General features: G+C 48.6%; 2 protein-coding genes across 5 annotated transcripts in view; one reads left to right on the top strand and one right to left on the bottom strand.

Annotated features, from left to right (window-relative positions):
* The window catches only part of Zxdc (ZXD family zinc finger C), a 40306-nt gene extending 36377 nt beyond the window's left edge, over positions 1–3929 (top strand). The window contains exon 13 of the transcript XR_009056658.1: positions 3908–3929. The gene's annotated coding sequence lies outside the window, so the exon portion shown is untranslated. The remainder of the gene's footprint in view (positions 1–3907) is intronic.
* Positions 1–24653, bottom strand: part of Cfap100 (cilia and flagella associated protein 100) — a 50634-nt gene extending 25981 nt beyond the window's left edge. For 2 of the 4 annotated variants that reach the window (XM_057761300.1, XM_057761294.1), the window contains exons 1-12: positions 24580–24653; positions 23625–23730; positions 8344–8421; positions 6848–6948; positions 4992–5184; positions 4079–4146; positions 3834–3997; positions 3514–3594; positions 2970–3151; positions 2401–2641; positions 763–811; positions 507–658 (exon numbers count right to left, since the gene is read on the bottom strand). In XM_057761300.1, the coding sequence (XP_057617283.1) occupies positions 507–658; positions 763–811; positions 2401–2641; positions 2970–3151; positions 3514–3594; positions 3834–3997; positions 4079–4146; positions 4992–5184; positions 6848–6948; positions 8344–8421; positions 23625–23676 (1361 nt within the window). In that variant the 5' untranslated portion in view covers positions 23677–23730; positions 24580–24653. The remainder of the gene's footprint in view (positions 1–506; positions 659–762; positions 812–2400; positions 2642–2969; positions 3152–3513; positions 3595–3833; positions 3998–4078; positions 4147–4991; positions 5185–6847; positions 6949–8343; positions 8422–23624; positions 23731–24579) is intronic. The other 2 variants (XM_057761303.1, XM_057761309.1) reach the window with 2 other exon arrangements.
* Between the last annotated feature and the right edge of the window lie 761 nt (positions 24654–25414).

The raw sequence follows: 25414 nt of genomic DNA, 5'->3' as shown, positions 1-25414 counted from the left end.
GGGTCTTTCCATTGCCCTGGTCCCTTGCTGTGCTAGACAGACTTTGACAGACCTGTCTTCTCAGGCCCCACCCATCCCAGACTGACTCCAGCCAGTCAGGTGGCCCTGTGCCTTCCCAACAGCTGTACCTCTGCTGCTTGGTGCCCACCCAAATGCTGCAGGTCCCTAGCAAGGCACGTCTTTCTTTCCTCACATCTTGGGGCCAGGTGTGTGGTGTGAGAACCTCTGATACATCCCCACAGCTGAAGTGTCTTGAAGGCCAGCTTCTGGTCCCTTCCAAACCATGCCTGCCTGAGGGCCCTAGGGTATGGTGACCTTCCACATGGCAAGGCTGGCTTCCCAGGGCCTGGGTTAATGGCAGAAGGGCTGAATGGGAGGTCCACAATGCTGCCTTCTGACTGAAGGTGGCTCCAAGGTCGTGGTATCTACCCAGACCCTATACAAGGAAGGGGCAGCTGATAGTGCAATGGGGGCAGGAGTGGCAAGGGGGCAGCACGGTGACCTACATGCGGATCTGGGTGTTTTTCAGAGTGACGTTCAGATCATCCAGGGCCTCCTCCATCTCCTGTGTGTTCTGAATCAGGGACAGGTTCTGTTCCTCTAACTGTGTGAAGACATCCAAGAGCTGCTGGGGCTCAGTGAAGTACAGTGCCAGCTCCTGTGAGGGGTAGGCAGAGAGGGTGCTGTATAGGACGGGGCCTGGTGGAGCAGTGTAGAGTACTTGATTGGGGGTGCAAGAGGGGAGAGAGCCCTGCCACAGACCTCCCCATCGCTGTCAGTGTCGTCTTGTGATGGCACAGTAGGGCTTGACCTGAGGACAGACAGTGGGATCAGAGCTCCTGGACCAGTCTAGGCCACAAGTGGCAAGGGGGGAGGGGGGCCAAAGGACTAAAGATATGGATGGAACGTGTTCCCTACCTCTCCCTTCCCCCATATTGCACCAGCCCCCATCGAGGTCCCACAGTCAAGAAACACTCAAAGTTCAGTCATGAGTCCCCAGTTAGAAGACTACCTTCTCTTGGTCCACTAGCTTACTCTACCCTGATCTACACCTTCTGTACCCTCACTTACATCGTACGTACCTTCCTACTTACCATTTGTTTTGAGTGCCCCTCTGAGGCCACCTGGATTGGGTCTGGTTACCTGCCTCACTCATAGCCATTAGGCATACCAAGCTCTTCCCAGCTGACTGCAAGCAGCACCACACAGGGCAGGGACTGTCCTGAGACAGCTCACAGGGATGCAGAGGCTGCTTTGCCACCACACTGCATGGACGCCACGTCTATGTGCTTTCCAGCCCTTCCCAGTGATCCCCACCCACTCCAACTGGACTGTGCCCAGGAGCTACAGGTATGTTATCTGGGGGACAGGTGCCCAGGGATGTGAGGTGGAAATGGAGATATACAGGTGTATAGGTCAGCTCAGTCACTGACTCAAGGAACTTCAGGAGACTGCTGTGCCCCGCTGCTTTGAATCCACCGCCAAAGGGATATGGTCCTCTCAATTGTGACCTTGTGCAGTTCACAATCCATCCAGTTGTGTTCACCTAGCTCCCCGCTTTTTGTTTTGTTTTCTTTTTCGAGACAGGGTTTTCTGTGTAGCCCTGGATGTCCTGGAACACATACTATAGACCAGGATGGCCTCAAACTCAGAACCCACCTGACTTTGCCTCCTGAGTGCTGGGATTAAAGGCAGACACCACCACCACCCCGCCTGGTTCCCAGCTTCTCAAACTGTGGGTCCCAATCTCATGGGGGTTATGTAGTTAAATGTGAGGGGAAAAACTGGGCAACAGTGAAAGATCTCCTAACATGCAATAACCAGAAATAATTAAAAGTCAAACATAGGAAGTATAATTAATCTGGGGTGTTTTGGACAGCACTCACCCATGTTGCATTGTGCATTCATTGCAGACTTGGTTCTGAGTACACACATGCACTTTTCACTGTGCATGCTGTTACACCATACACCACCAATAATGTTGCCTGGAACCACCTCGGCTCAGATCCTAGGCTCAGGCTCAAGACTACATTGCAAACTGCAAGGCTTTTACTGTGCATCCAATATTCTGGGACTCTGAAATATGGGGCCTTGCTGAGCCTTCTGGGATAGCCAGCAGACAGGAAAAGCTACCCTGCCCCTGGTACATGTCTTTCATTGAGGAACAGCCCCTCCACTCTCCTTTATTGTGCTGTCATTAGGGCTACTGACTATCTCAGTCACCCCAGGGCAAGAACCAGACACCTGGGGCAGCCTTATGGGGTGACCTTCAGCTGGTTTCCCTCTCCTCACCCTCCCCAATAGTCACATGAAATTTCTTGCCCCTCCCCTGTGACCCAGTCATCCTGGCTGTCTACTTTAATGGCCTTCGCTTCCCCCCAGCCCCTGGAGACCACTCACAGTCTGGAGTCCAGCTCACTGTACAGGCTGGGGTGGCTGAGGTGGCCAACCTGCGGGAGGCTCTGACTGCTGGATGGGGCATGCCCAGACCGTGTAAGCTTTGGGGATTTCTTCAAGCTCTGAACTTCTGGGAGAAAGGAGGAGAAAGGTTTGTATGTGCCCTTGGCATGAGGTGTATGTCCCTTCTGGACTGGGGCAGTCATACCTTTCCACAGCAAGGCTGTCTTGCTCTTGCCAGACCCTACAGGAAGCAAATGAAAACCCCATCAGACCATTGCTGGACCCAGACTTTCCATGGTAATTCAGGCTCCCAGCCCAGGAGAAGAAGCAGAGAAATGCTTGGGAAGAGAGCCCTTGGTTTGACTGGAAAGCCCATGTTCCTGTGGGAAGGCTTGAACTGTGAGCTCCTTGGGTGTTCAAAGTAGGTAATCCTATGTGTGGAGCCAGTCATGAAAGAAAGGACCAGATGGGGTCCCATGTATACAAGGTTCCTTCAAGCTGGGTACAGGTCTCTAAACCACTACCAGGATCCACCCTTGGGTGGGGGGGCACCCTTCTCTTTGCCCTACCTTTTTCCCCTAATAAGGTGGCCATACTGCTCTCCTTGGTGAACTCCCCAGGCTCCTTGGCCTTTTTAAGAGCTTGGCGCTTCATCTCCTGCTCTTCTAACCACTCCTTGGGTGACAGCTTGTACAGGAAATCCTTGTAGATCTTGTAATGCTGCAAAGTATCTTCGAATTTGGAGATTTCACTAGGCTCAGAGAGAAATGCAGAAAGTTAGGCAGTGTCCGCCACCAAGTCCTAGCTAGACGCAGCTGGGAAGGGACCCTGCCCTGCAGGAGTCAGAACAGTCAGGATTTCCTAAGTTGTGACCCTCTGTGACCTACAGGGTCTTCATCCATGGGGATAAATGCTGCTACTCTCAGCCTGGACCACAATGGTCCTGTGTCCTGATGGTGTGGCCTCAGGAGAGCCACTGAGTCTCAGCATCATCAACACCCATAAAACAGGCCACAGTTTCCCACAGAGTTTAAGTGCTTGAGAGGCCTTTGTGGTCCTAGGTAACCCTTGAGTCCAGTGAAGTGACAGAGAAAGGTGCCCCCTGTATTCTACCTTTTGATGGCCATGATCTGGCCCGTGAGTTCCCGGATCTCAATGATCTTCTCCACCTTGATCTTGGTCTCTTTCTCAGCCCTGGGGAACCAGGAGGCCAATTTAATGGATCATTAAAGATCAATCAGAAATGGATGAAGCCATTGCCTTGGCCTCGGGCACAAGTCAGGTGGGGAGATAGGGGTGTAGCTAGGGGTAATGACCATAGGTTGAAATCAGGGCCTGGCTAGGGCTCAAGGTTCAGGTCCAGGTAAGATTGGAGTAGACCTGGTTCAGGTGTGGGTTTTCACTGGCAAGGTCACAAGGGCCTGAAGGCTCACAGTCTCATGGCCTGCACTGAGCTGCGGTCATTCTCCCTAAGGAACTCGTCAAACAAGTTTGCATCCTTCTCCAGGAACTTCTCAGCTCTCTCCAGCCTCCTCTCCTCCCGGGTTGCCAGCATTTCTAGCCGCTGGATTTCGTTTCGCTTCATTGCCACGGCATACTGTGAACCATCAGAGCATGAAGGTACCTGGCTGAGCCAGAGCCAAGCTACAGACCCTCAGCTGGATATAGCCATTCCCACCTGGAGGAGGAACATGTTTCGCTTCTGTTGCATATAGTTGTTCAGTGTTTCAGGCTCCACATTCTTATCTGCAACAAGACCCAGAAGGTGAGTAGGGGAGAGAGGCTGGAGCCCAGGCTGGAATTAGGTACCTAAGACAGTCCGCAGAGGAAGCTGGGGTCCTGCTGCCTACCCAGGGTGTTACAGTAATGATGGGGCTGAGAAAAGGGAGAAAAGGCTCCCTCAGCATATAGCCAACCTCCCACATCTGTGTGATGCTTCCTTGGATTCAACCAATGGATAAGTATATGGAAGAGAATCATATTTGCACTACAGTTAAACAGAATTCCTTTGTCACTACAGACAACTGTCCACATAGAATGCATATCGAGTCCACAATGTATAGATATATGGATGATTTAGAGAATACAGGTGGGCATAAATATAACTTGAACATCACTGTGGGTTCTGATACCAAGGGGGCTCCAGGAAGTTGTCCCCTGGAATGCTGAGAGGTGATTGCTAAGCTCCACATGGTTGGTGACTATCTGCCTTGGGCCTCTCTTATGATAGCACCCCCACAACTCATGAGGTTGGCATAGAGAGAGGAGTCCAGTGGTGGCCATGACCTATCAAATGCTGCAGTGTGACCAAGATGACCAAGACCTGGAAGGCAAATTTCAGTTATGACCTCCTCACTGTAGTTGAACTGCCTGTTGCCTGTGATTGGCTGGTTGTTGGGTGGGCCTAAGCCTCTACAAGCGGAGCTTGCTCTACTGGTACAGACCATGCCGTCTCTATGTGATCAGCATGTCCTAGAACTGTGGCCCATCAAGACAGAGCTCTCCAAGGTATGTGGTGTCAGACACACAGAGAGAGGGCCTTTCTTAATCATCCCTTATTCCTGCTCCTGCACAAGGTAGGGGTGCTATACCTTGGGTCATGGCCAGCTTCCAGGCAGTGTTGTTGCGGAAAGAGTGCAGCTGCCGGGCCTCAGCCATCAGCTCCTGGTCCTCTATCTCCTCTTCTAGCTGCAGCTCCCGGCGCAGGCTAGTGTGCTTGGCGGACACCTTAGATGCGAACGTCATCTTCTGGTGCACCCTCAGCATCTTCTTTTGTTCACGTTCCTGTGGGGGTGACAGGCAATCAATGGATCCAGGGTCTTGTCAGGTGCATGTCTCCAGCGTCTCTTATCTAATGCCAGAGGCTGAAGGGGTCCACACATAGGGAGACACGCACACACTCACACGTACACCTGTGCTGAGCACTCTGTTGGTGGTGCTCTTAGAGAGGCTGTGGGCTCTTGCACACACCCTCTAGGGTTGAACAGGACAATGACCACCTGAGGATGGGACTGGGAAGTGGCAGCTATACCAAACACAGATGCCAGTTCAATGTGCAGCCAAATAACAAATAGTACTAGCATGGCATGGCTAAGAGATGATCACCTGTCCCTTCACCCAAAGTCCCCTTTAACTGAGGCTAAGAATTGCTAAAACTGACAAAAGGTTTAGGGAACTTAAACCTGTTTCCAAATGACTAGTAATTCCCTCTGCAGAATGTCCTGTCAGCTGGCTGGAAGCTTACTGACTGGCTCCACTGCCCTGCTCCTGTGTGCTACCCACAGGGAGCTCTCATGATCTATCTATAGACACTCCCTGTCTATAGCAGCTCTCAAGCCTAAGTGTTGTCTAGCATTGTTGGCTTTGCAATGAAGTCTCCCCATTGAGAAAGATTCTCAGCATCAGTCTGTTTTCTGCTGGGACTCACCAGTTGCCACGATCCATTATCTGATAATCCTGAAGAATCTCAGCTGGGTACAAGGGTGTGGTACTCAGTGAGGAGGGGAGTAGGTGGAGGAGGGGTGCAGCAGGTGAGGAGGGGTGCAGCAGGTGGGGGAGGGGTGCAGCAGGTGAGGAGAGGTGCAGCAGGTGGGAGAAGGGTGCAGCAGGTGAGGAGGGTGCAGCAGGTGAGGAGGGGTGCAGCAGGTGGGAGAAGGGTGCAGCAGGTGAGGAGGGGTGCAGCAGGTGGGGGAGAGGTGCAGCAGGTGAGGAGGGTGCAGCAGGTGAGGAGGGTGCAGCAGGTGAGGAGGGGTGCAGCAGGTGAGGAGGGGTGCAGCAGGTGAGGAGGGTGCAGCAGGTGAGGAGGGTGCAGCAGGTGAGGAGGGGTGTAGCAGGTGAGGAGGGGTGCAACATGTGGGGGAGGGTACAACAGTTAGAGAAGGGGTGCAACAGAAGGGGTGTGGCAGGTGGAAGAGGGGTGCAGCAGGTGGGGGAGGGGTGCAGCAGGTGGAGGGCGGGTGCAGTAGGTGAAGGAGGGGTATAGTAGGTGGACTGCATTGTCTGGGCTTGTCTGCTATTCTGTTTTGGGCCTGTGGGATCCAGGACTGCCCTGGATCCAGGTCACATGACTAAAACAAGAGGCAACAAGCTGGGATGCAGGTAAGACGGGGGTTGGGGCACTCCCTGTGGGATTCCAAGCGGGGGGAAAAGTCCAGAGGAGGGGACCTGTGAGATGTGAGACAGGCCTTGAAGGACTTGAAGAATGCTGGGCGAGAATGTCATTGGACACAGGGAAAGCGGGAGAGGTAGAGAGCAGCCGGGAAGCCACCTGATTGAGGCCCAGTCAGAGACGATTGAGGGAGAGCCAAGCAGGGTCTGCACTTGACTTCCTAGGGAAAGCAAGTGCTCTGGACTGAGTGGGTTGAGGAGGGAAGCATTTACCTGAGACAGGAAGAACAGAGCGCAGGGAAGCTTCTCAGAAGAGACTGACCCGGGCCCAGATACTTACTGCAATGGCTTTATTCCGCTCCTGCTCTCTGAACAAGAAGAAATCCACATCCCCTGACATGTGGAAAGGGTTACTTGAGGGATCAGCTATAGTCACATGCCCTGGAGAAGGAAAAAATAGCTCATGTCTCAGGGTCCTCGTGACTTTCTACTCCTCATGGGATACAGCACCACTGAGTGTTCTTCAATCCAGCCACACCAGAATCTTCTCCTGGGTCCTTAAGCCCCGTAAACTTGCCTCTGTGGTTTATCTTAGGGGAGCTGGTCTCCTGCCTGGCATCTGTCTCACCCATCTGCCTCCAGCCTGGTGTGAAAATCCCAGCAAGGCTCCATTCCCAGAGAAAGGAAGCCAGAGCCTCTGGCCAAAAGTGATGGAACTGAACAGGTTTCCTATGGGTAGGGGCAAGTGGGGTGCAGGCCAGGCCAACTCCTGGAGGCCCCGGAGAGATGGGCAGAAATCCATCCAGGGAACCAGAAGCGGGCCCCAAGCCGGGGCTCATGCTGGTCATGCCTCTCTCTTCCACACTGATTCAGATCCCAGTGTGAGTTCCAGGGGTCCAGGGAGTCAGAGGGTGAATGGCACACAGAGTCCCCCGGGTCCCATCTGTGTGAAAGTCCAGGACAACTGTGGAAGGCAAGTGGAGTACTGGTGTAGAACAGACTGTTAGAGAGCTCTGGGAGAGCGGAAGGGTGTGTCTGCTTTCAAAGACCTCTGCAGCCACACTTACGGCCACGAGTTTTGGTCAATGGAATGTGAGCCACAACTGTTCAATGGGACCACTGGGATGGCCCTATCCATCTGAGGCTGAGGTAATGAGAGCGTCGTGTTTGTAGTTTGATGTGGGAAGACTCAGCCCGTCATGGGCAGCACCATTCCTTGGGTTTGGGACCTGGACTGAACAAGAGTGGAGAAGATGCACTCCAGGCCTGCAAGCCTGCATTGATTCCTCACTGCTCTTGGCTGGCAGTTTTCAGTTCCCGCTGCCTTGGCTCCCCTACTATGAGGGACTGTGACCTGGAGCTGGGAGCTAAGGTAAGCCCTTTCTCCCTAGTTGCTTTGAGGGAAGGGGCGCATTTTGTCAGCAATAGAAAACAAGGGCTGGGAGTTTTCTCTTTTTGGGTTCCTTTCTTCCTGCCTTGAGTCAGACACGGTTGTGCATATCAGCCCTTCCATGACCATGAGACAATCTTGTATTTGAAAATTCTGGTGAGACAGAAGGACTTAGGGCCTGGTCACCCAGATGCCTTCTCAGGGTTTTGAAGCTCAGATCTGACTCATTTCCCACTGATTACTTCACTACCAACCCTCACGTTTCTGTTGTGTTTTGCCTAGCAGGAAGATTAACACCCCCCTCTGCTCTGCACCTTGGAAACCAACCTGATGCACCCTAGGAAAGGGGCCACGCACCCAACTCCACCCTGCACCCTGGAGGTCAGCCTGTCGCACCCTAGAAAAGGGACCAGGCTTCGCCTCACCTACCCTGCTGGGGAAACTACCTTTGCTTTTCTTTCGAGGTTTCTTTTTATCTTCAACGAAGGAAGAGGAGCTGTTGTTCATGAACTCCAGGGTGCTTTCTGGTGAGACACAAAAGCAACGTGAGAGCCACAGCGACGGCGCCCTGGCCCTGAGAGCTGTGAACACACAGCAAGAGTGGTGCTGGGTTCCAGATGCTCAGGGTGCCAGCTTAGCCACCTCTCTGAGCCTCCAGGTCTACAAGTGAGATGCAGATGCTGGCTTTGCTGAGAAGAAAGACTGTATGAAGCCATGAGCATCCCTTCCCTGAAAACCGGCAGGAGGCAGCTGCTTCACATCTTCCCTTCCCTCAGCCCCCTTGATATCTCCCTGTAAGCAACGTGCCACTGACTCCTCCCCTCCCATGGCGGAATGGAAATGTCAATATCACATTCCTTGGGAAGCCCCGCCCCTCCCACCTGGAAAGGGTTTTGCTAACCTGGCCCTGTTACAAGAAACCTAAGGTGAAGTTAGTTCCCTGAGGCTGGTTCATATCTTTCTTCAGGTGACTTCAGGCATTGAGGTCCAACTACTTTACTGACCTTGTCACCTGACACCCACAGCGAAGGGCCTTGCAGGCCCCTCCCAAGACAACTAGGACTCCAGTATCCTGGAGCCCCAAACTGATGGAGGAAGGTCATTGGTTAAAAATAAAGAAACTGCTTGGCCCTCATAGGTTAAAACATAGGTGGGTGGAGTAAACAGAATAGAATGCTGGGAGGAAGAGAAAGTGAGCTCAGACTCGACAGCTCTGCTCTCTGGAGCAGACGCCATGCTCCCCTCTCCCCGGCAGATGCAGGGCAGCTCCTCTGAAAGACAGACACCATGCTCTCCTCTCCAGAGCAGACGCGATGAAGCTCCGACCCAGGATGGACGTAGGCTAGAATCTTCCTGGTAAGCGCTCCTTGGGGTGCTACACACATGAATAGAAATGGGCCAGGCAGTGTTTAAAAGAATACCGTTTGTGTGTCATTATTTTGGGGCATAAGCTAGCCAGGCAGCCATGAGCTGGGCTGTGGGAAGAGGCCCGCAGCCCCTACTACAGATGGCGCTCAGACATGGGGCACTGAATCTACAGAAAGCCTGAGAAAGCTTGGGAAAGAATAAAGCATGTTTTCTTGGTAGCAGCAATTTCTCGGGTCTGCTCTGCTTGCTAGAGGCAAGCAAGCGCTCTCATCTAAGAGAGGCTTCCTGACTCAGCTTCAGCTGCAGAACCCTGAAAGACTCTAAATGCATTTGTAAGCCCCCTCAACCCTAAGAAAATGTAAAACTTTAAGAAAAATCTAAAGCCATTTCTGATGACTCTCAGTACTTCCCCACCTCCCCTGGGAACCAAGGACATAACAGCTATGCATGCACGTACTGAGATGTTGGAAACTTTCCATCTCCCTGAATGGGGGCATGATAACCCTTAGGTTATGACTCAGTTACTGATGTTTTGACTTAGTCCCTGGGAAGGGGCAAAGTGACCTTCAGAAGTTTCCCTTTACCTCATCTGATCTGGCAATCACTCTCCAGCTAATTATTGGTAATAGCCTTTTTGAATAAGCCAATCCAATAAGTTACAGGTTCCGCCCCCTTGTCTCTGTGGTTTTTTGCTTTAAAAGATGGGCTGTAACAGCTATTGATGTCCTTCATATCCCGAACCTGAGGGACCCTGTCATGACAGAATAAAAAATCCTCTTGCTGTTTGCATCCGCACGAGTGGTCTCGACTGATCCTTGGGTAGGGGGTCTCTCCAGAAGAAAGACATCCTTTGCGGGGGTCTTTCACCCTGCAGCTCATTAAGAGGTCCTGCCACGAAACACTTAAAAGGTATTGATAAAAGCTGACTGCATGCTTGTTTGTTTTCAGACGTAGCAGGAAAAAAGTTGTGCTGTTCTAAAACTCTGGCATTCTGGTCCGTCCTGCCAGGGCAAACTCTGACTCTGAGGCAGGAGGTCAGCCACAGACAGAGCATTTGAGTGTTGTAGCTTGTTTGCTGGCAAGGACCTTGAAAAGCCACAGAGTTGTGGTGATAAACAGGGCTACAGCCGGTACCTCAGCCATGAGGCTGGAAAGCTAAGGAATGGCTGGATCCAGCCGTCAAAGCCACGGCTTTCATCCTATTGATATTGCTCAGTAAATTAAAGACTCATGTGGTCAGAAAAAGAGAGATATACAGTAAAGAGAGATTCAAAGACAAAGAAAACTTTAAAATGATTTACAGTGTGTTTAAAAATATAAAGTTCTTAAAAGAAAAAAAAATAAGGAAGAAAGAAAGTAGTTGGGTGTGGTAGTACGCACCTTTAATCCCAACACTTGGGAGGCAGAGGGAGATTGACCTCTGAGACTTCAAGGTGTGGTAGCACACGCCTTTAATCCCACTGCCTGGGAGGCAGAGACAGACAGATCTCTGAGAGTTCAAGGACAGCCTGGTCTAAAGAGTTATTCCAGGACTAAGATATACAGAAAATATAAAATAAAAGTAAAAGTAAACAAAATAGAGTTAAAATAAAGCTGCACAAAGATGGAAAATACACAGAGAATCTTGATACTGCATGCTATTATGCTCTCTTTGAATTGTTTTAATGCTGAGGAAGGAGCAACAGATGCTAAAAGATATTTGTTTATAAATGCTGCTGAACTAATCCAAGATAGATATTTTCAAAATACCTTGACTTCAGAATTTGGATCTAAGGATATGATACTTCGGAAAAGAGTTTCTTCTTTTGTTTTCACAGAGGATGAGACTCTTTGGATTGCTTCTATTCCAATATGGTATGATAGACCACGCCCTCCTGAAGGGTTGCTGTGAACACCTTCAAAAAATTACTTTGCTCAACTGCCGACTGAGAGGAACCTAGCACACAGGTTATACCATGAAAGACCTGATTAACAGCGCCCCCATTCAGCAGGAAGCAGTTTGGAGAGAAATAACTGCGCCCATATTCCCAAATATTGTTTATAAATGTTCTTTTACATTTAAAGGGGGTTATGATATAGGTATGAATAATTTGCATTGATATGGATTTTGCTTTAGTGATTTAGATTTAAGGTCAATTTTGTTATATGTATATGTATTTCTGATATTGATTAAGGTATTGTGATTGTGTAGTTCACTTAAAAATGTAATGTATATAGGTTGCTAATGGATAATTATTAATAATAGTCAAGTTTGTAGTCATGTTAGTTAGATTTTCTAGATGTGCCTGGATATATTTCAGATAGGCATTCATCATATCTTTCAAAGGCTATAGAATATGGAATATAAGTTTTAATAACTTAGGGTTTTTCATGACAATGAGACACTCTGCTCCTGGCAGCACCAATCTACTTCAAGCAGAAGATGGGCATCGAAGAGGCTCCTTATGGAGTTTGATAGCCATTTGGGCAAGAAACTGCTCTTGCCTGGACTGTTGCTTAAACTGGACACAAAGAACCCGCAGGGAGAGGACTGCTGAACTTGCCTAAAGGTGAGATGATCTTTCGGGGTTCCTGATTTATGAAAGAGTCTGCGAGACATTCTGCAGGACACAGCAGATAGTGACTGAACTGCCTTTGAAATTTCCTGCTTCATGGAAACATCTCTGGATACTATGGGCCTGAAGGCTGAAGATTGATGCCCCAACAGTGCAGAGGAACTTTGGGTGACTGTACAGGCAGCGAGATGTCTCTGTCATTTCTAGAGTTTTGAAAATTGCTTACTTTTTGTTTGCTTAGGTAATATTGTATTCTTCTGGAGTCTTTGATGTAGTTGAAGAATAGATAGTTATAGTTTTCCATTGTTATGATAAAAGATAAAATAAATATAAATATTGTAACTGTAATTTTTACTTGATAACTGTTTTGTTATATGTGATGTTGCTATGTTAAAGTTAAAGCCTTCCTTTTTTTTTTTTGTTTAAACAGAAAAAGGGGAAATGATGGAGGAAGGTCATTGGTTAAAAATAAAGAAACTGCTTGGCCCTCATAGGTTAAAACATAGGTGGGTGGAGTAAACAGAATAGAATGCTGGGAAGAAGAGGAAGTGAGCTCAGACTCGACAGCTCTGCTCTCTGGAGCAGACGCCATGCTCCCCTCTCCCCGGCAGATGCAGGGCAGCTCCTCTGAAAGACAGACACCATGCTCTCCTCTCCAGAGCAGACGCGATGAAGCTCCGACCCAGGATGGACGTAGGCTAGAATCTTCCTGGTAAGCGCTCCTTGGGGTGCTACACACATGAATAGAAATGGGCCAGGCAGTGTTTAAAAGAATACCTGATATAGATATGAATAACTTGCATTGGTGTGGATTTTAAAGTCAATTTTGTTATATGTATATGTATTTCTGATCTTGATTAAGGTATTGTGATTGTATAGTTCATTTAAAAATGTAATGTATATAGGTTGTTAATGGATAATCATTGATAATTGTCAAGCTTTTAGTCATGTTAGTTAGATTTTCTAGATGTGCATAGATATATTTCAGCTAGATAGGCATTTTTCATATCTTTCAAAGACTGCAGAATATGGCATTTAATGTTTTAATAACTTAGGGCTTTTCATGACAATGAGACACGTCTGCTCCTGGCAGCACCAATCTACTTCAAGAGGAAGATGGGCACCGAAGAGGCTCCTTAAGGAGTTTTATAGCCATTTGGGCAAGAAACTGCTCTTGCCTGGACTGATACATAAACTGGACACAAAGAACCCACAGAGAGGACTGCTAAACTTGCCTAAAGGTGAGATGGTCTTTCGGGGTTCCTGACTCATAAAAGAGTCTGCGAGACATTCTGCAGGACACAACAAAAAGTGCCTGAACTGTCTTTGGAATTTACTGCTTGATAAAAATGTCTGCTGGATACTATGGGCCTGTAGGCTGAAGATGGATGCCCCAACAGTACAGAGGAACTTTGGGTGACTGTCCAGGCAATGAGATGTCTCTGTCATTTCTAGAGTTTGAAGTTTCTTATTTCTTGTTTACTTAGGTAATATTATATCCTTCTGGAGTCTTTGATGGAGTTAAAAAATGGTTAGTTATAGTTATAGTTTTCCTTAGTTATGATAAAAGATAAAATTGATATAAATATTGTAACTGTAATTCTTGCTTGATAACTGTTTTGCTATATGTAATCTTACTATGTTAAAATAAAAGCCTTTCTTTTTGTTTAAACAGAAAAAGGGGAAATGATGGAGGAGTTAATTTCATTGGTTAAATAAAGAAACTGCCTTAGCCCTTTAATAGGACAGAAAATTAGGTAGTTGGAGTAGACAGAACAGGATGCTGGGAGAAAGAAGCCGAGTCAGTGAGTCGCCATGATTCTCCCATTCCAGACAGACGCAGGTTAAGATCTTCCCTGGTAAGCCAACTCGTTGTGCTACACAGAATATTAGAAATGGGTTAGATCAATATGTAAGAGCTAGTCAATAAGAGGCTGGAACTAATGGGCCAGGCAGTGATTAAAAAAATACAGTTTCCATGTAATTATTTCGGGGCATAAGATAGCCATGTGGGCGGCTGGGTGCCGGGGACGCAGCTCCGCCGCTCTTATTACAACAAATACCGTTTGTGTGTCATTATTTTGGGGCATAAGCTAGCCAGGCAGCCATGAGCTGGGCTGTGGGAAGAGGCCCGCAGCCCCTACTACACCAAACCCTGCCAGGGGAACCAGAAGAGAGTAGAACTGAGCTGTGAGGGTAAGTCAGGAATGACTGTGGTCCCCAGTGCCCTGGGATGGAGGAAGTCAGGCCTGAATGGTCCCAGGTGGAAGAGTAAGGATGAGCAGAGCCCTGGAGACCCAGCAATGTGTCTGAGCACAGGAACACTCAATCTGAAGCCTGGGATGCTACAGGACTAAGTACAGTCTCACCGTAGCGAAGGATGGGGCAGATGAGGGGTGAGCTATCCTGTGTTCCCCAGAGCTCCCTCCTGACTACTTCCTAGAGTCTATGGGAAGTTTTCCTGTAGTAACATTTGATTATCCCATCATAAAAATTAGAAGATACTAAAAGCTAAATGCTAAACACAAACACAACAAAGCGAACCAAAGTCAAAACTGTACTTCAAATCTTCATTCTTAATTGAAAAAAAAAGCCAAATATATTGTCAAAACTTTCCAATTTTATGGGAGCATCCTCACCCATTCTTTCTGCTCAACAGAGGTATTTTCCCCTGTGAGAGAGTCTTCCCTGTGTGTCCTAAGCTGGCATCAGCCCCACAAGGGTGCTGTATCTCTAGTTTATCTAGATATATGTATCTCTAATTTATCTACATATATCTCCTGTATATCTAGTTTATCTAGGTAACTCTAGCTTATCTGGATATATCCTCTATATCTCTAGTTTATCTAGATATATCTCCGTATATTTAGTTTATATAGATATATCTCCTAGTTTATCTAGGTAACTCTAGCTTATCTGGATATATCTTCTATATCTCTGGTTTATCTAGGTATATCTCCTGTGTCTCTAGTCTCTATAGATACATCTCCTGTGTCTCTGGTTTAAAAGAAGACTGAAGACTTGAGGGCTGGCAAGTTGGTTTAGCAGTTAAGAGCATCAACTACTCTTGCAGAGAACCCACATTCGGTTCTCAGCACCCAAATGGTGGCTAACAACCATCTGTTATTCAAGTCCCAAAGAATCCAATACCCTCTTCTAGCTTCTGAGGGCACCAGGCAAACACATGTACATATAAGCAAGCAAAACATCCAAACAAATCTTTTTAAATTTTCTCAAAAGTACATTAATTTGAGGAAGAGGAAAGGGGTGAATCTGGGATGAATATGATCAAAATACATTCTCATAAATTCTCAAAATTAAAACATTTTAAGGGCTGTAGAAATATCTTGAGAGTTAAGAGTGATCCCTGCTCTTTGCCACCTGTGACTCGAGCTCCAAGGGAAGCCCTCTACTGCCTCCCAGACACCTACATGCATATGACAAACACACTTATACATAAATGCAGGTCAGGCGCCAGCATTGCTTTGGGACTGTCATCAGTGCCCAGGATGAGCAGCTCCTGCGTTGAAGCTTTGTTTTTAAGGAACATTCTAGCACCCACCAGCTTAAGGTGATGGGCCCTGTAAGACAACTGAAGCCGACAGCAGACAGCTCACCTGCCCACAACCTTTACACACTCTCCCGAGTTATTGTCCCTCGCACTGATTTCTGACTCACTTTACTATAGAAAGTTCATGTGAGCTGACCATAGAGGCACACACTTTTGATCCCAGTGCTTGGGAGGCAGACTGGTCTACAAAGAGAATAACAAGGCAGTTAAGACCCTATCTCAAACAAAATGTCCATATAGCTACTTTCATGGCAGAATGGGTGTCTTAGGGTTTCTATTGCTATGATGAAATACCATGACCAAAATAACTTGGGAGGAAACGGTTTATTTCATCACAGTCCCACATTAAGGAAGAAAATCAGGACAGGAACGTAAACAGGGCAGGAACCTGGATGCAGAGGCACAAGGAGGATGCTGTTTACTGACTTGCGCATCCTGCTTTCTTATAGGACCCAGGACTACCAGTTGTTGGTGGCTTTATTCATTAATCAATTAAAGCAACATATACAAGGGCCTCCCACACCAGCCAGTCCAGGAGTAGCACCATCCACAATGGGCTGGGCCCTCACTTATCAATCACTAGTTAAGAAAATGCCTTACAGCGGGATCTTATGGAGGCATTTTCTCAACTGAAGCTCTCTCCCTTCAGATGACACTAGCTGTATCGTCTAGCCAGGGCAATGGGTCACTCCAGGTCACCGGAATCTGTTTTCTGAGACCAGAGTTACAGATTCTGGTGATCCGCCAGCCTGTTCCCAAATAACACAGACTTATTATTAACGTAAGTGCTCCCTTTTCAGCCAGCTCTTATAACTCTTATAACCCATTTCTGTTAATCTGTGTGCTGCCCTGAGGCTCGTTCATCTCAAGTACCTACTTCCCATTCTGCTCTCTCTCCTTGTGACTCCACCCTCCTCCCAGCATCCTCAGTTTTTCTCTCCCACCTAATCTCTTCCTGCCTAGTTGTTGACCAGTCAGCTCTTTATTAACAATGAGAGAAGCACATTTTCAGAGTACAAAAGAATTATTCCACAGCATTTCCCCTTTTTTGTCTAATTAAAAAAAAGGTTTTAACTTTAAAATAGTAAACAAAAGCAGTTATCGAGTTTTGGCAAAAAACAGAGAAAATACTCTTTTATCTATCTTATCTTTGTAAGTCTAAAGTTTTATACCTAATTTACCTTAACTTATAACTAAGGAAAACTTTAAGTCTATTTAGTTTTTCACTCCACCAGAGACCCCGGAAGGGTGTAATATTACCTGTTTCTTAATATATAGTTTTAGTATGTTAAAGTAAAAAACCTTACTTTTTAATTAAACAAAGGGGGGGGAATGTGGAATATTTCTTTATACTGTGTAAATATACATCACTATGATTGGCTTAATAAAAAAGCTGACTTGCCAATAGTTGAACAGGTAGAGGTTAGGTGGGGCTGGCAGACATAAAGAGACCATGAAGAGGAGGAGGAGTCTCAGAAGTCATGAGGAGATGCAGAGGAAGTAGGAGATGAACTTGCTGTACTAGGGAAAGGTGACAAGCAACATGGCAGAGTGTAGATAAGAAATATGGGTTAATTTAAAATTTAAGAGTTACTAGCTAGTAATAAACCTGAGCTATAAGTAATAAGTCTCAGTGTGGTTATTTGGGAACTGGCTGGTGGGAGAGAAAAGTCCATCTAAACATGGCTTCTTCCACAAACAGGTATTTCATGTTGGTTCTTGGAACTGCGGAGACATTTTTGTTTTGGACAGTGAGGGTAGAGCTGGATGACAAAGTCAGCTGTGCAGTTGTCTTTGCATTTATTGGTTCAGATTGTCTATTTTATGTGTCTTTTAATGCAACTTAAAGTCTATGTCCATGGCTCATTCACATGACTCGCACACAGCCCCTGGGAGTATTTTCAGTCTTTTACCATTTCCCAGCTTTGCGATGGGTTCTGTGGATCACCAAGGTTAGCACTATTGGCCCAGGTCCCTTGCACTGCCACCACTGCACAGCCCCAGGCTGTGCTCTGCACACTCCTGCCTCTGAGGACCCACCAGCAGACAGGCCTCCACAGCCACTCTGGGTCCACTCAATCTCCTGAGCGCTCAGAGCGCCCCCTGGTGGTCAAGAGGAAGCTGTTATTGGCGCAACCAAGGCAGTCCTTCATGCAAATGAGGGACTGCCAAAGGAAAGGACAGTTGGTGAAAATGCCACATTCCCTTTCTGGATTTAGATACAAGGACGCACCCTGTTCTAGACTTGGTGCAACAGTAGCAGAAGGCTGCAGCGGAGGTGGGGCCGAGAGAGGTGAGGGGGGCTCCAATGTGGGCAGAGTAGACAGAGACCCCGAAAGACAATAGAAACAGGGGAAAGGTTGAAACCCAGGGAAGAGAAACTGCAGCCAGGCAACAAGAGGAGTTCCTAGAAAACACCAAACACTGAAGACTGAAGGCAGGAGTTGCAGTACTGAAGCCTCCCCTCTCATCTTCGTGCAGCCTCCTGGGATGTGCCTTGCCTACTTCTCCTCCAGGAGTTGGGCTCACGAAGAGCAAACAATTAGGACGTCCCTACTTCAATCAGTGGGGGAACCCTTGCCTGACCCCATTGACCTTTCACCAAACAAGAGTGTGACTGCTTTTTCTCGGGGTGCCCTCTCCCCAGCATGGCCAAGAGACTTATGTGCCCAGAACCAGTTTGCCATTCAGAGGGCCCGAGAGGTTCCCAAGAGAGGGAAGGCTGTTACCAGATCTTCATGGAGCCGGTGTGGCTTATACTCTGCTCACGTGCTGTACCCCCAAACCCTTATTTCCTGGGGGCTTCTCTTGACATGACTACCGAACTTTCCTCTAAGTCAAAAGACCATTTGGGGAAGTTTTGCTGGGCCTGCCAGCAAGAGACTATCATAGCTGGGCTGTTGGATCATATTAAAAAGGGGAGGGGAAAGGTGATGGAGCCCTCATCAGAGTATCCAGCCACCCCTCCTAACCAGCTTCTATAGACATGTAGTCTTGGGTCTTGGGAGAGGGGGGCTCCATCTATGTGACTATAGGAAAACCATCATCTCGCCTTCAGGGAAACCACCCACCCTCCTGGAAGTAACCCCTCACCCAGGCTCTACATTAGTGGTTCTCAATCTCCCTAATGCTGTGACCCTTTAATACAGTTCCTCATGTTGAGATGACCCCAACCATAAAGTTAAGTTTATTGATACTTCATAACTGCAGTTTTGCTACTGTTATGAACTGCAATGTAAATATCTGTGTATTCTGGTGGTCTTAGGCAACCCCTGTTCAACCCCCCAAGGGGGTCAACAGCCACAGATTGCTAACCACTGCTTTATAAGGAAAACCCATAAACCCACTGGTTCCAGACGAACTTTAGTGGAAGCATACCTCAGTTTGATGTTGGTGACCTTGGTAGAAGGGAGTAGACACTGTTGGTATCTCTCTCTGGGAAGGGATTTTAGTCACAAGATACTAAAATACTTCAGGAACTATCTGTCCTTTGGCAAGGGACTTGCAGATCAGAGGCATTTTTGTTTCATGGGTCTCTAAGGCATAATAATTAAACCTTGAAATGTAACTTTGGCTCTCACTCCTGTCTCAAAACACATACAGAGAGAGAGAGAGAGAGAGAGAGAGAGAGAGAGAGAGAGAGAGAGAGAGAGAAGAGAGATCGATTCCAGGAAGGCTGGAAGCACGACAGCCCTAGGAGGGCGACTAAAGTTTCTGATGGAGCGTCATGTGCCAGGGAGACCAAAGTGACCTTATCTTCTAGAAACCTGGGCCAGGTTAATTGCTGATGGAGCATCAGGTGGCCGAGGGTCAGGCCACTCCCTCAGCCCCACTGACTCTTGCTCTGTGTCCCTCCCTGGGACAGTTAGACATTGATCTGACATTTTGAAATCTTTGATAGAGTATCAAAAGACAGAATTTAGAAAGAACCCCTACAGCTTAACCACAAACCATAAAGAACCCATCCCCAAGTGAGCAAATGACAGCCACTAAGACCTTGACAATAGAGAAGTTACAGTCAAACCCCTGATGAGACGCCACATCGCTTGCATTAGGGCCACTTGTCAACAAATGACTAATGCAGTGACAATTGGTGTTGCCAAGGACGAGGACCAGGAGCGGTGGAGACATAGCTACCAAGAAAGCAGTCCGGCAGCTCTTCTGAAGAGCTCAGAACCAAATGCACATCTCAAAGCCATTCTAGTCCTAGATTCTGCATCACAAGGAAGATGAGGCAATGAAATAGGGCATGGAGTAGAGACAAAGGCAGTGAGGCCAGGGTCCCATTGTGTGACCCCACCCTCACCCCATAGGCTTCAGTGTCTCAGTGTAGACGGGGTGTGGAAGACCTGTTCTGTCTGCACACCTCTCCACTATGAGCTGACTGCAGACATGTTCAGATGACACGTCAAATCTGGGTACCAAGAGCTGAGGCAGAGCCCAGATTTTGCTGTTCCTTAGGGTACCACAGCATATCCTATGCATGTACATTCATGCCCCCGCATGCATGTCCTCGCACCCCTGGAATCAAACAAAATAAGAATAGTCAAGGACCTGGTGGTCCTGGGTTCTATATGAAAATGGGATGAACAAGCCATGGAGAACAAGCCAGTAAGCAGCGCTCCCCCATGGCCTCGGCATCAGCTCCTGCCTCCAGGTTCCTGCCCTTCATAAACTCCTACCCTCTGAACTTCGGATGATGAACTGTGGATGGAACTGCGAGGGAAATAAACTCCTTCCTCCCAAGGTGCTTTGGTCATGGTGTTCCATTGCAGCAATAGTGGTGCTGAACAGCTAGTGAAGTCATGGATCTTAGAGGAGAGCCCACGACACTTTACTAAAGCAGTAACGTCCCTAAGTATATAGATACACTCTAAATAGAGGCTTCACCCTCATCACCATTCCTCTTTGCAACAGAAAACCACAACCAGTCAAAACGCAGAGAACGGGTGACTGTGGAGTGTCCAGCTCCAAACACACTGTTTACACAGTGCTGCACTTACAAGACTTCAGGAACGTGGAGGAAGGGGGCAGGAGTGTAGGCGCTAGAGCATCGAGAAAGGCACGGGGAGATTGCATAGCCTAGAAATGACAGGGCAGTTTCGCTTGTGATACCGCGATAACATGGTTGCCTAAACAAGACCTGCACAGTGGCACCACCACGGGATGTGCTGACATGGAGGAGGCAGGGCTGGGAATATCACGGGCCCTCAAGCCTAGACAAAGAACCACAGCAACTAAGGAATGCTGAGAGCTAGAGAACTAGTCTTCCACAGGAATGAGCTCCCAACTGGTTAGTCTATATCATGTGGTCAGCAACACGCGATAGACCCAGCAAGGTGTGTGTGTGTAGCAATAGTAAAAGAAAAAGAGGCCACTGTTATTAAAGGAAATGGGGGGGGCACATGGGAAGGACTGGAGGAAGGAAAGGAAAATATATATGTGTGTGTGTGTGTGTGCGTGTGTATGTATGTATGACACACACACACACACACATACACACACAGGGTTTCTCTGTGTTGCCCTGGATGTCCTAGAACTTGCCCTGTAGACCAGGTTGGCCTCAAACTCAGAGATCCACCTGCCGTTGCCTTCCAAGAACTGCAATCAAAGGCATGTGCCACCACCACCTGACTTTATATTTTATTTTTAAAAACACTAGCCAAGAGCCATCAGTGCCCAGACACTGGGAGAATGGTTTCTTGTCCTATTTAAGGAGCAGAGTAGAGGAATAGTACCCCCAAAGAGGGAGAGCTGCTGATGCTGCCTCCCCAAAACTCAGAAGCACCTCCTATGTCTCGTCTCCCCTCGTTCACCAGCACAGTGGCTGACACCCGCAGGGGCCTGGTACAGACAGATGTGTGGAACAGCTGTGGTCTCACAGTTACCCCCGACGCACAGGATATGTGGACAGGAGTGAGCCACAATTGGATGACCAGCTTTGTCCATCGGTGGTGACAGGCTGACTTTGGATGGTTAGTGAGCTGACTTGACTAGGTTTATGTCAACTTGACACAAGCTGGCGTCATCTGAGAAGAGGGAACCTTAATTGAGAAATTGCTTCCATAAGATCTAGCTTACAACCCGGATGGCATTTTCTGAATTAGTTATTGATGTGAGAGGGCCCAGCCCATTGCGGGTGGTTCTGGGTGCTCTAAGAAAGCAGGCTGAGAAAGTCACAAAGGGCAAGCCAGTAAGTAGTACTTCTCCACGCCTCTGCATCAATTCCTGCCTCCAAGTTCCTGCCTTCACATTCCTCCGCGATGGACTGTACCTGGAAGTGTAAGAGGAACAAACCCTTGCTTCCCCAGCTTGCTTTTGGTCATGGCGCTTATCACAGCAGTAAACCTTCTGAGACAGCCAGGTTGCAACTCCCAAGATGCAATGTTCTCTCTGAAAGCCAGGTTCCTCTGAACTGCCTCATGAAGCTGCTGCTCCCAGCCCTGCCCACCAGAGGAGGTCTGCCCATCTGACCCTACCTGGTGGCCATGAGTGAGGCTCTTTACAGAGATAGGGGCCTGCACCACAACCTGGCTTCCAGGAAAACGACTCTGGCCATTTAGTCAAAACCCTCTATCTTGAGGGTCAGGTTCTGAGCTAGATATTCTCAACCACGTATCCCGGAATGGGGCCTGTACTAGCTAGCTGCTCAGGCAGTAGGCTGGTCCTTCAGTTCCAGCCTCTACAGGAAGGTGTGGTCAGCTCTGGACTCCCTCTGACCTCCCAGCTGACTTAGGCAAGCCAATCCTGGGTGGCCTGGTTTTCTACACACGCCCCAACCCTCAAGTCTTTCAAGCCTCAGCACTACAGGATTGCCTCCAACTTAACAACCCCGCCCCAGGTCCCTCTACGGGAGGGTGGCATCTTCTTGTGGTCGTGGAGTTTTCCTGTACTGTTTTGTGTTGAGAGGTGACATCTATTTCAGCCTTTATTTTTAAATACTTTCAGACAAGAGAGAGGAGGAGAGAGAGATAGTGAATATGGGGGTGGGAGACTCTAAGTATCCTTGTGGGAGCAAATATGCATAATGAAAATACACAAAGTGTCCATTGTCAGCAGCTGGTGATGAAGCACATTCTGCTCACGCTGTGGGATTTTGAATCTGCTGGAAAGTATGAAATGTCTCCAGTTTTTTTGGTTTTTTGTTTTGATAGCTTTTTTTATCAGGGTCTCAGTATGTAGCCCAGGCTGGCCTCAAACTCCTGATCCTCTTGCCTGATTTGCCCCAGTGCTGGAATTAGAGATATGCACCACCCCTCCTGAGAATGCTCAGTGTGTGGGCTCATGGGAAAAGCAGAGTGCAGAAAGGCATTTTTACTGTGCGCTTGAAAGGACACACTGTGGGCACAAGTTTCTGCTTGGATGTGCACAGAGCTTGCTTGGAGGGGTGTCTGAGCATCACCACAGCGTCCTGGGGAGATGTTGGAGGTAGGCTTTCAAATAGCTGTGTGGGGGAGCGAAAATACACTTTTGAAACTTGAACCATGGAGGACTTGCCCAAAAAACACATTAAGTTGGGATTTAAAAGCTGAAGGAAGCAGAGAACACAGGGACGATGGCACTGTCCACCTCTGACAGCCTCCCTAGGTGCCACCCCGAGTGAGCACCTATAGTGTGCATGTCATTTGGCCTGAGAAAGGACATTTCACCCATACTGGGACCTCCTCCAGGCTCAACCACAGCAGAATAAAGTGGAGAGACTGCTTCTGTTCTGGTTTTCTCTCCTGACCCACAACTGTCTGCAATGTCTTCCTTCAAATCCTCAAGCTCAAGTCTGTATCTCCACAGCACCTTAGGATGTGACCTTGCTTGTAAATAAAGTCATTGCAGATGTGTTTGCAAAGTCGAGGACATTCTGACATAAGCCCAAGTCCTCTGTGCTAATAAAAGGGACACTGGGGCACAGACCACACAGGAGGAACACTATGGGAGTGTGGAGGCAGGAATGGGTGGTACCCTTAAAGCCAAGGGCAGAGAGGCCTGGATCAGAGTCTTTCCCAAACATCAGAAGGCACCAGCCCTGCCCATCTTCCTGTCACTCACGGCCACAGAAGCTGGGCAACAGGCTTTTACTGTTTAAACCATGCAGTCCCTGGAGGGTCTGCATCACAGCAGCCTTAAGAAACTCATGCATGGTGTTGATTTAGAGCCCTTGAGTGAGTTCACACCTCACTGTCCTGAGCTCCAGGGTTCCTTTCGACCTCTGGGAGCCCCCACCCAGCTCAGTACTTACTGTCATTGACCACTTTCAGAGGGAGCACAGAGGAATGTGCTTCGGATGCCATGGCTCAGGACCAACCCGTGAGCAAAACTTGGCCTTAGCTGAAGGAGATTCTCGCCTGGGGAGAGACACTGTATGTGAGTGGGTGGTCTCCAAACCCACAGTCCACCTTGACCCTGAGTGGCTGACAGCAGTTGGCATTTCTGCTATGTGGCCTACCACTGCCTATCCTAACACAACCCTGTATCGAGGTTTGGTAGGATCCACTGTCCCCGGCCTAGGCACAGCTCAGCTGCCAGGATCTTCCTGTTCTTAGAACCCACGAGCTTTGGTCAGCTCTGTGCAGCTCTGTGCAGCCTCTCACCTGAGGTTAGGGGTGGGGTGGGGGTGGGGTGGAGGCTTCGCTCTTTAAATTCAGGCTCAGACGTCACTCTGGGAGACTTTCCTGCACCAGTGCATGTAATGACCTTACATTTTCTTCTTTATGGGTTCAAGTGGTTACCACTTAAAGGCTTTTATTGCCCATTTCTCCCAGAATGCAAGCCGCATGAAAACGAGGCCTGTATCCCACCAGTCCGAGTCCCTGACCGTGTCCTGGGCATTCTTCAAATAGAAACAAGTTTTCCTGTCTGCAGAGGCTCAGCCAGAGTTCCTAACCATCCCCAGGAAGGGCTGGGGATGGAGCCCAGGGTTACTTGCAGTTTGAGCTATTCCCTCCCTGCCTCAGTCCCTTTAGAAGAGGAATTAGCGGCCGGAATCCAGCCTCCTAACACCCTGAGCTCCTTCTGCCACGCCATGCCCTGGGACAAGAATGCAGCAAGGGAAGGGTGCTTAAATTAGGCCTTCCAGAAAGGACGTGGAAAAGAGCAAAAAGGGGCCCAGAGTCTTGCAAAGGGTGCTGGATTTCGGGCCGGCACCCCATGACCACCCCGCCTGGAGTCCCCAGTCAGGCCCTGCGCACACCCACCAGCCGCGCGCACACCCGGCTCGCTCCGAAGTCTCAGTCTGCAGAGTGAGTTCTCAAGTCTTCTAATCCTGAACTGCGTTTAAAATGCCAAGGCAACCACTCTCACAAGAGCTGTGATGTCACAAAGCCCCGGAGGCGGCCCCGGGCACCCAAGGCAGGCGGGTGCAGAGTCCTGTGCAGGAATGTAGCCGCTAAAGAGCTAAAAACCGAGACAGGGAAGAGACAGCCACCAGGAGTGAAGCCAAGTTTGGGTTGTTGCAGCCCGGGCAACAACCGACGCGGCAGTGTCCGCCCACCCTCCCTGCGATTCTCCTGCCCACCCTTCAGGAGTTTGCTGCAGCTGGGGTACACCCAGCAGCCTGGCTCCTCAGGGAATGTTTAGGGGTCTTCGGAGTTGGGGCGGGAGTCTAGAGTCGTTCTCCAGAACAGTCTACAGGCCAGGAATGTGTTAAAGATAATCCCTCTTAGCTTCTGGCTCTACTGAAGGTCACTGATGCCACCCGTTGGGTAGAAAGATAGATACTAGGCAGGAAGGCCAGGGGTGGGATTGTGGAGGCTGCTCTGGAGTTGGGTAGGTGGGGGATCCTTGAAACACCAGATGGGACAGTAGTATTCTGCAGGGTAGTCTAGCCAAGGGAGGACCAAGCAGAAAGTATTGTGGGCCCTGCATGTGGTTTGCCCCCTACGTGTTTTTTTTTTTTTTGGTGTGTGTGTGTGTGTGTGTGTGTGTGTGTGTGTGTGTGTGCAGCTGGTGTTAAATACCCCTTAGAAACAATTGCTCCCAGCACCCTGGACCTGGAGGCCCTTGCACTGTGCTCTAGAATCTCCAACAATC

This window comes from Chionomys nivalis, chromosome 1 (genome assembly GCF_950005125.1).
Source record: "Chionomys nivalis chromosome 1, mChiNiv1.1, whole genome shotgun sequence".
In the NCBI taxonomy this organism is placed as follows: Eukaryota; Metazoa; Chordata; class Mammalia; order Rodentia; family Cricetidae; genus Chionomys; species Chionomys nivalis.
The sequence above is the reverse complement of the archived record's forward strand: the minus strand, read 5'-3'. Positions and strand labels throughout refer to the sequence as shown.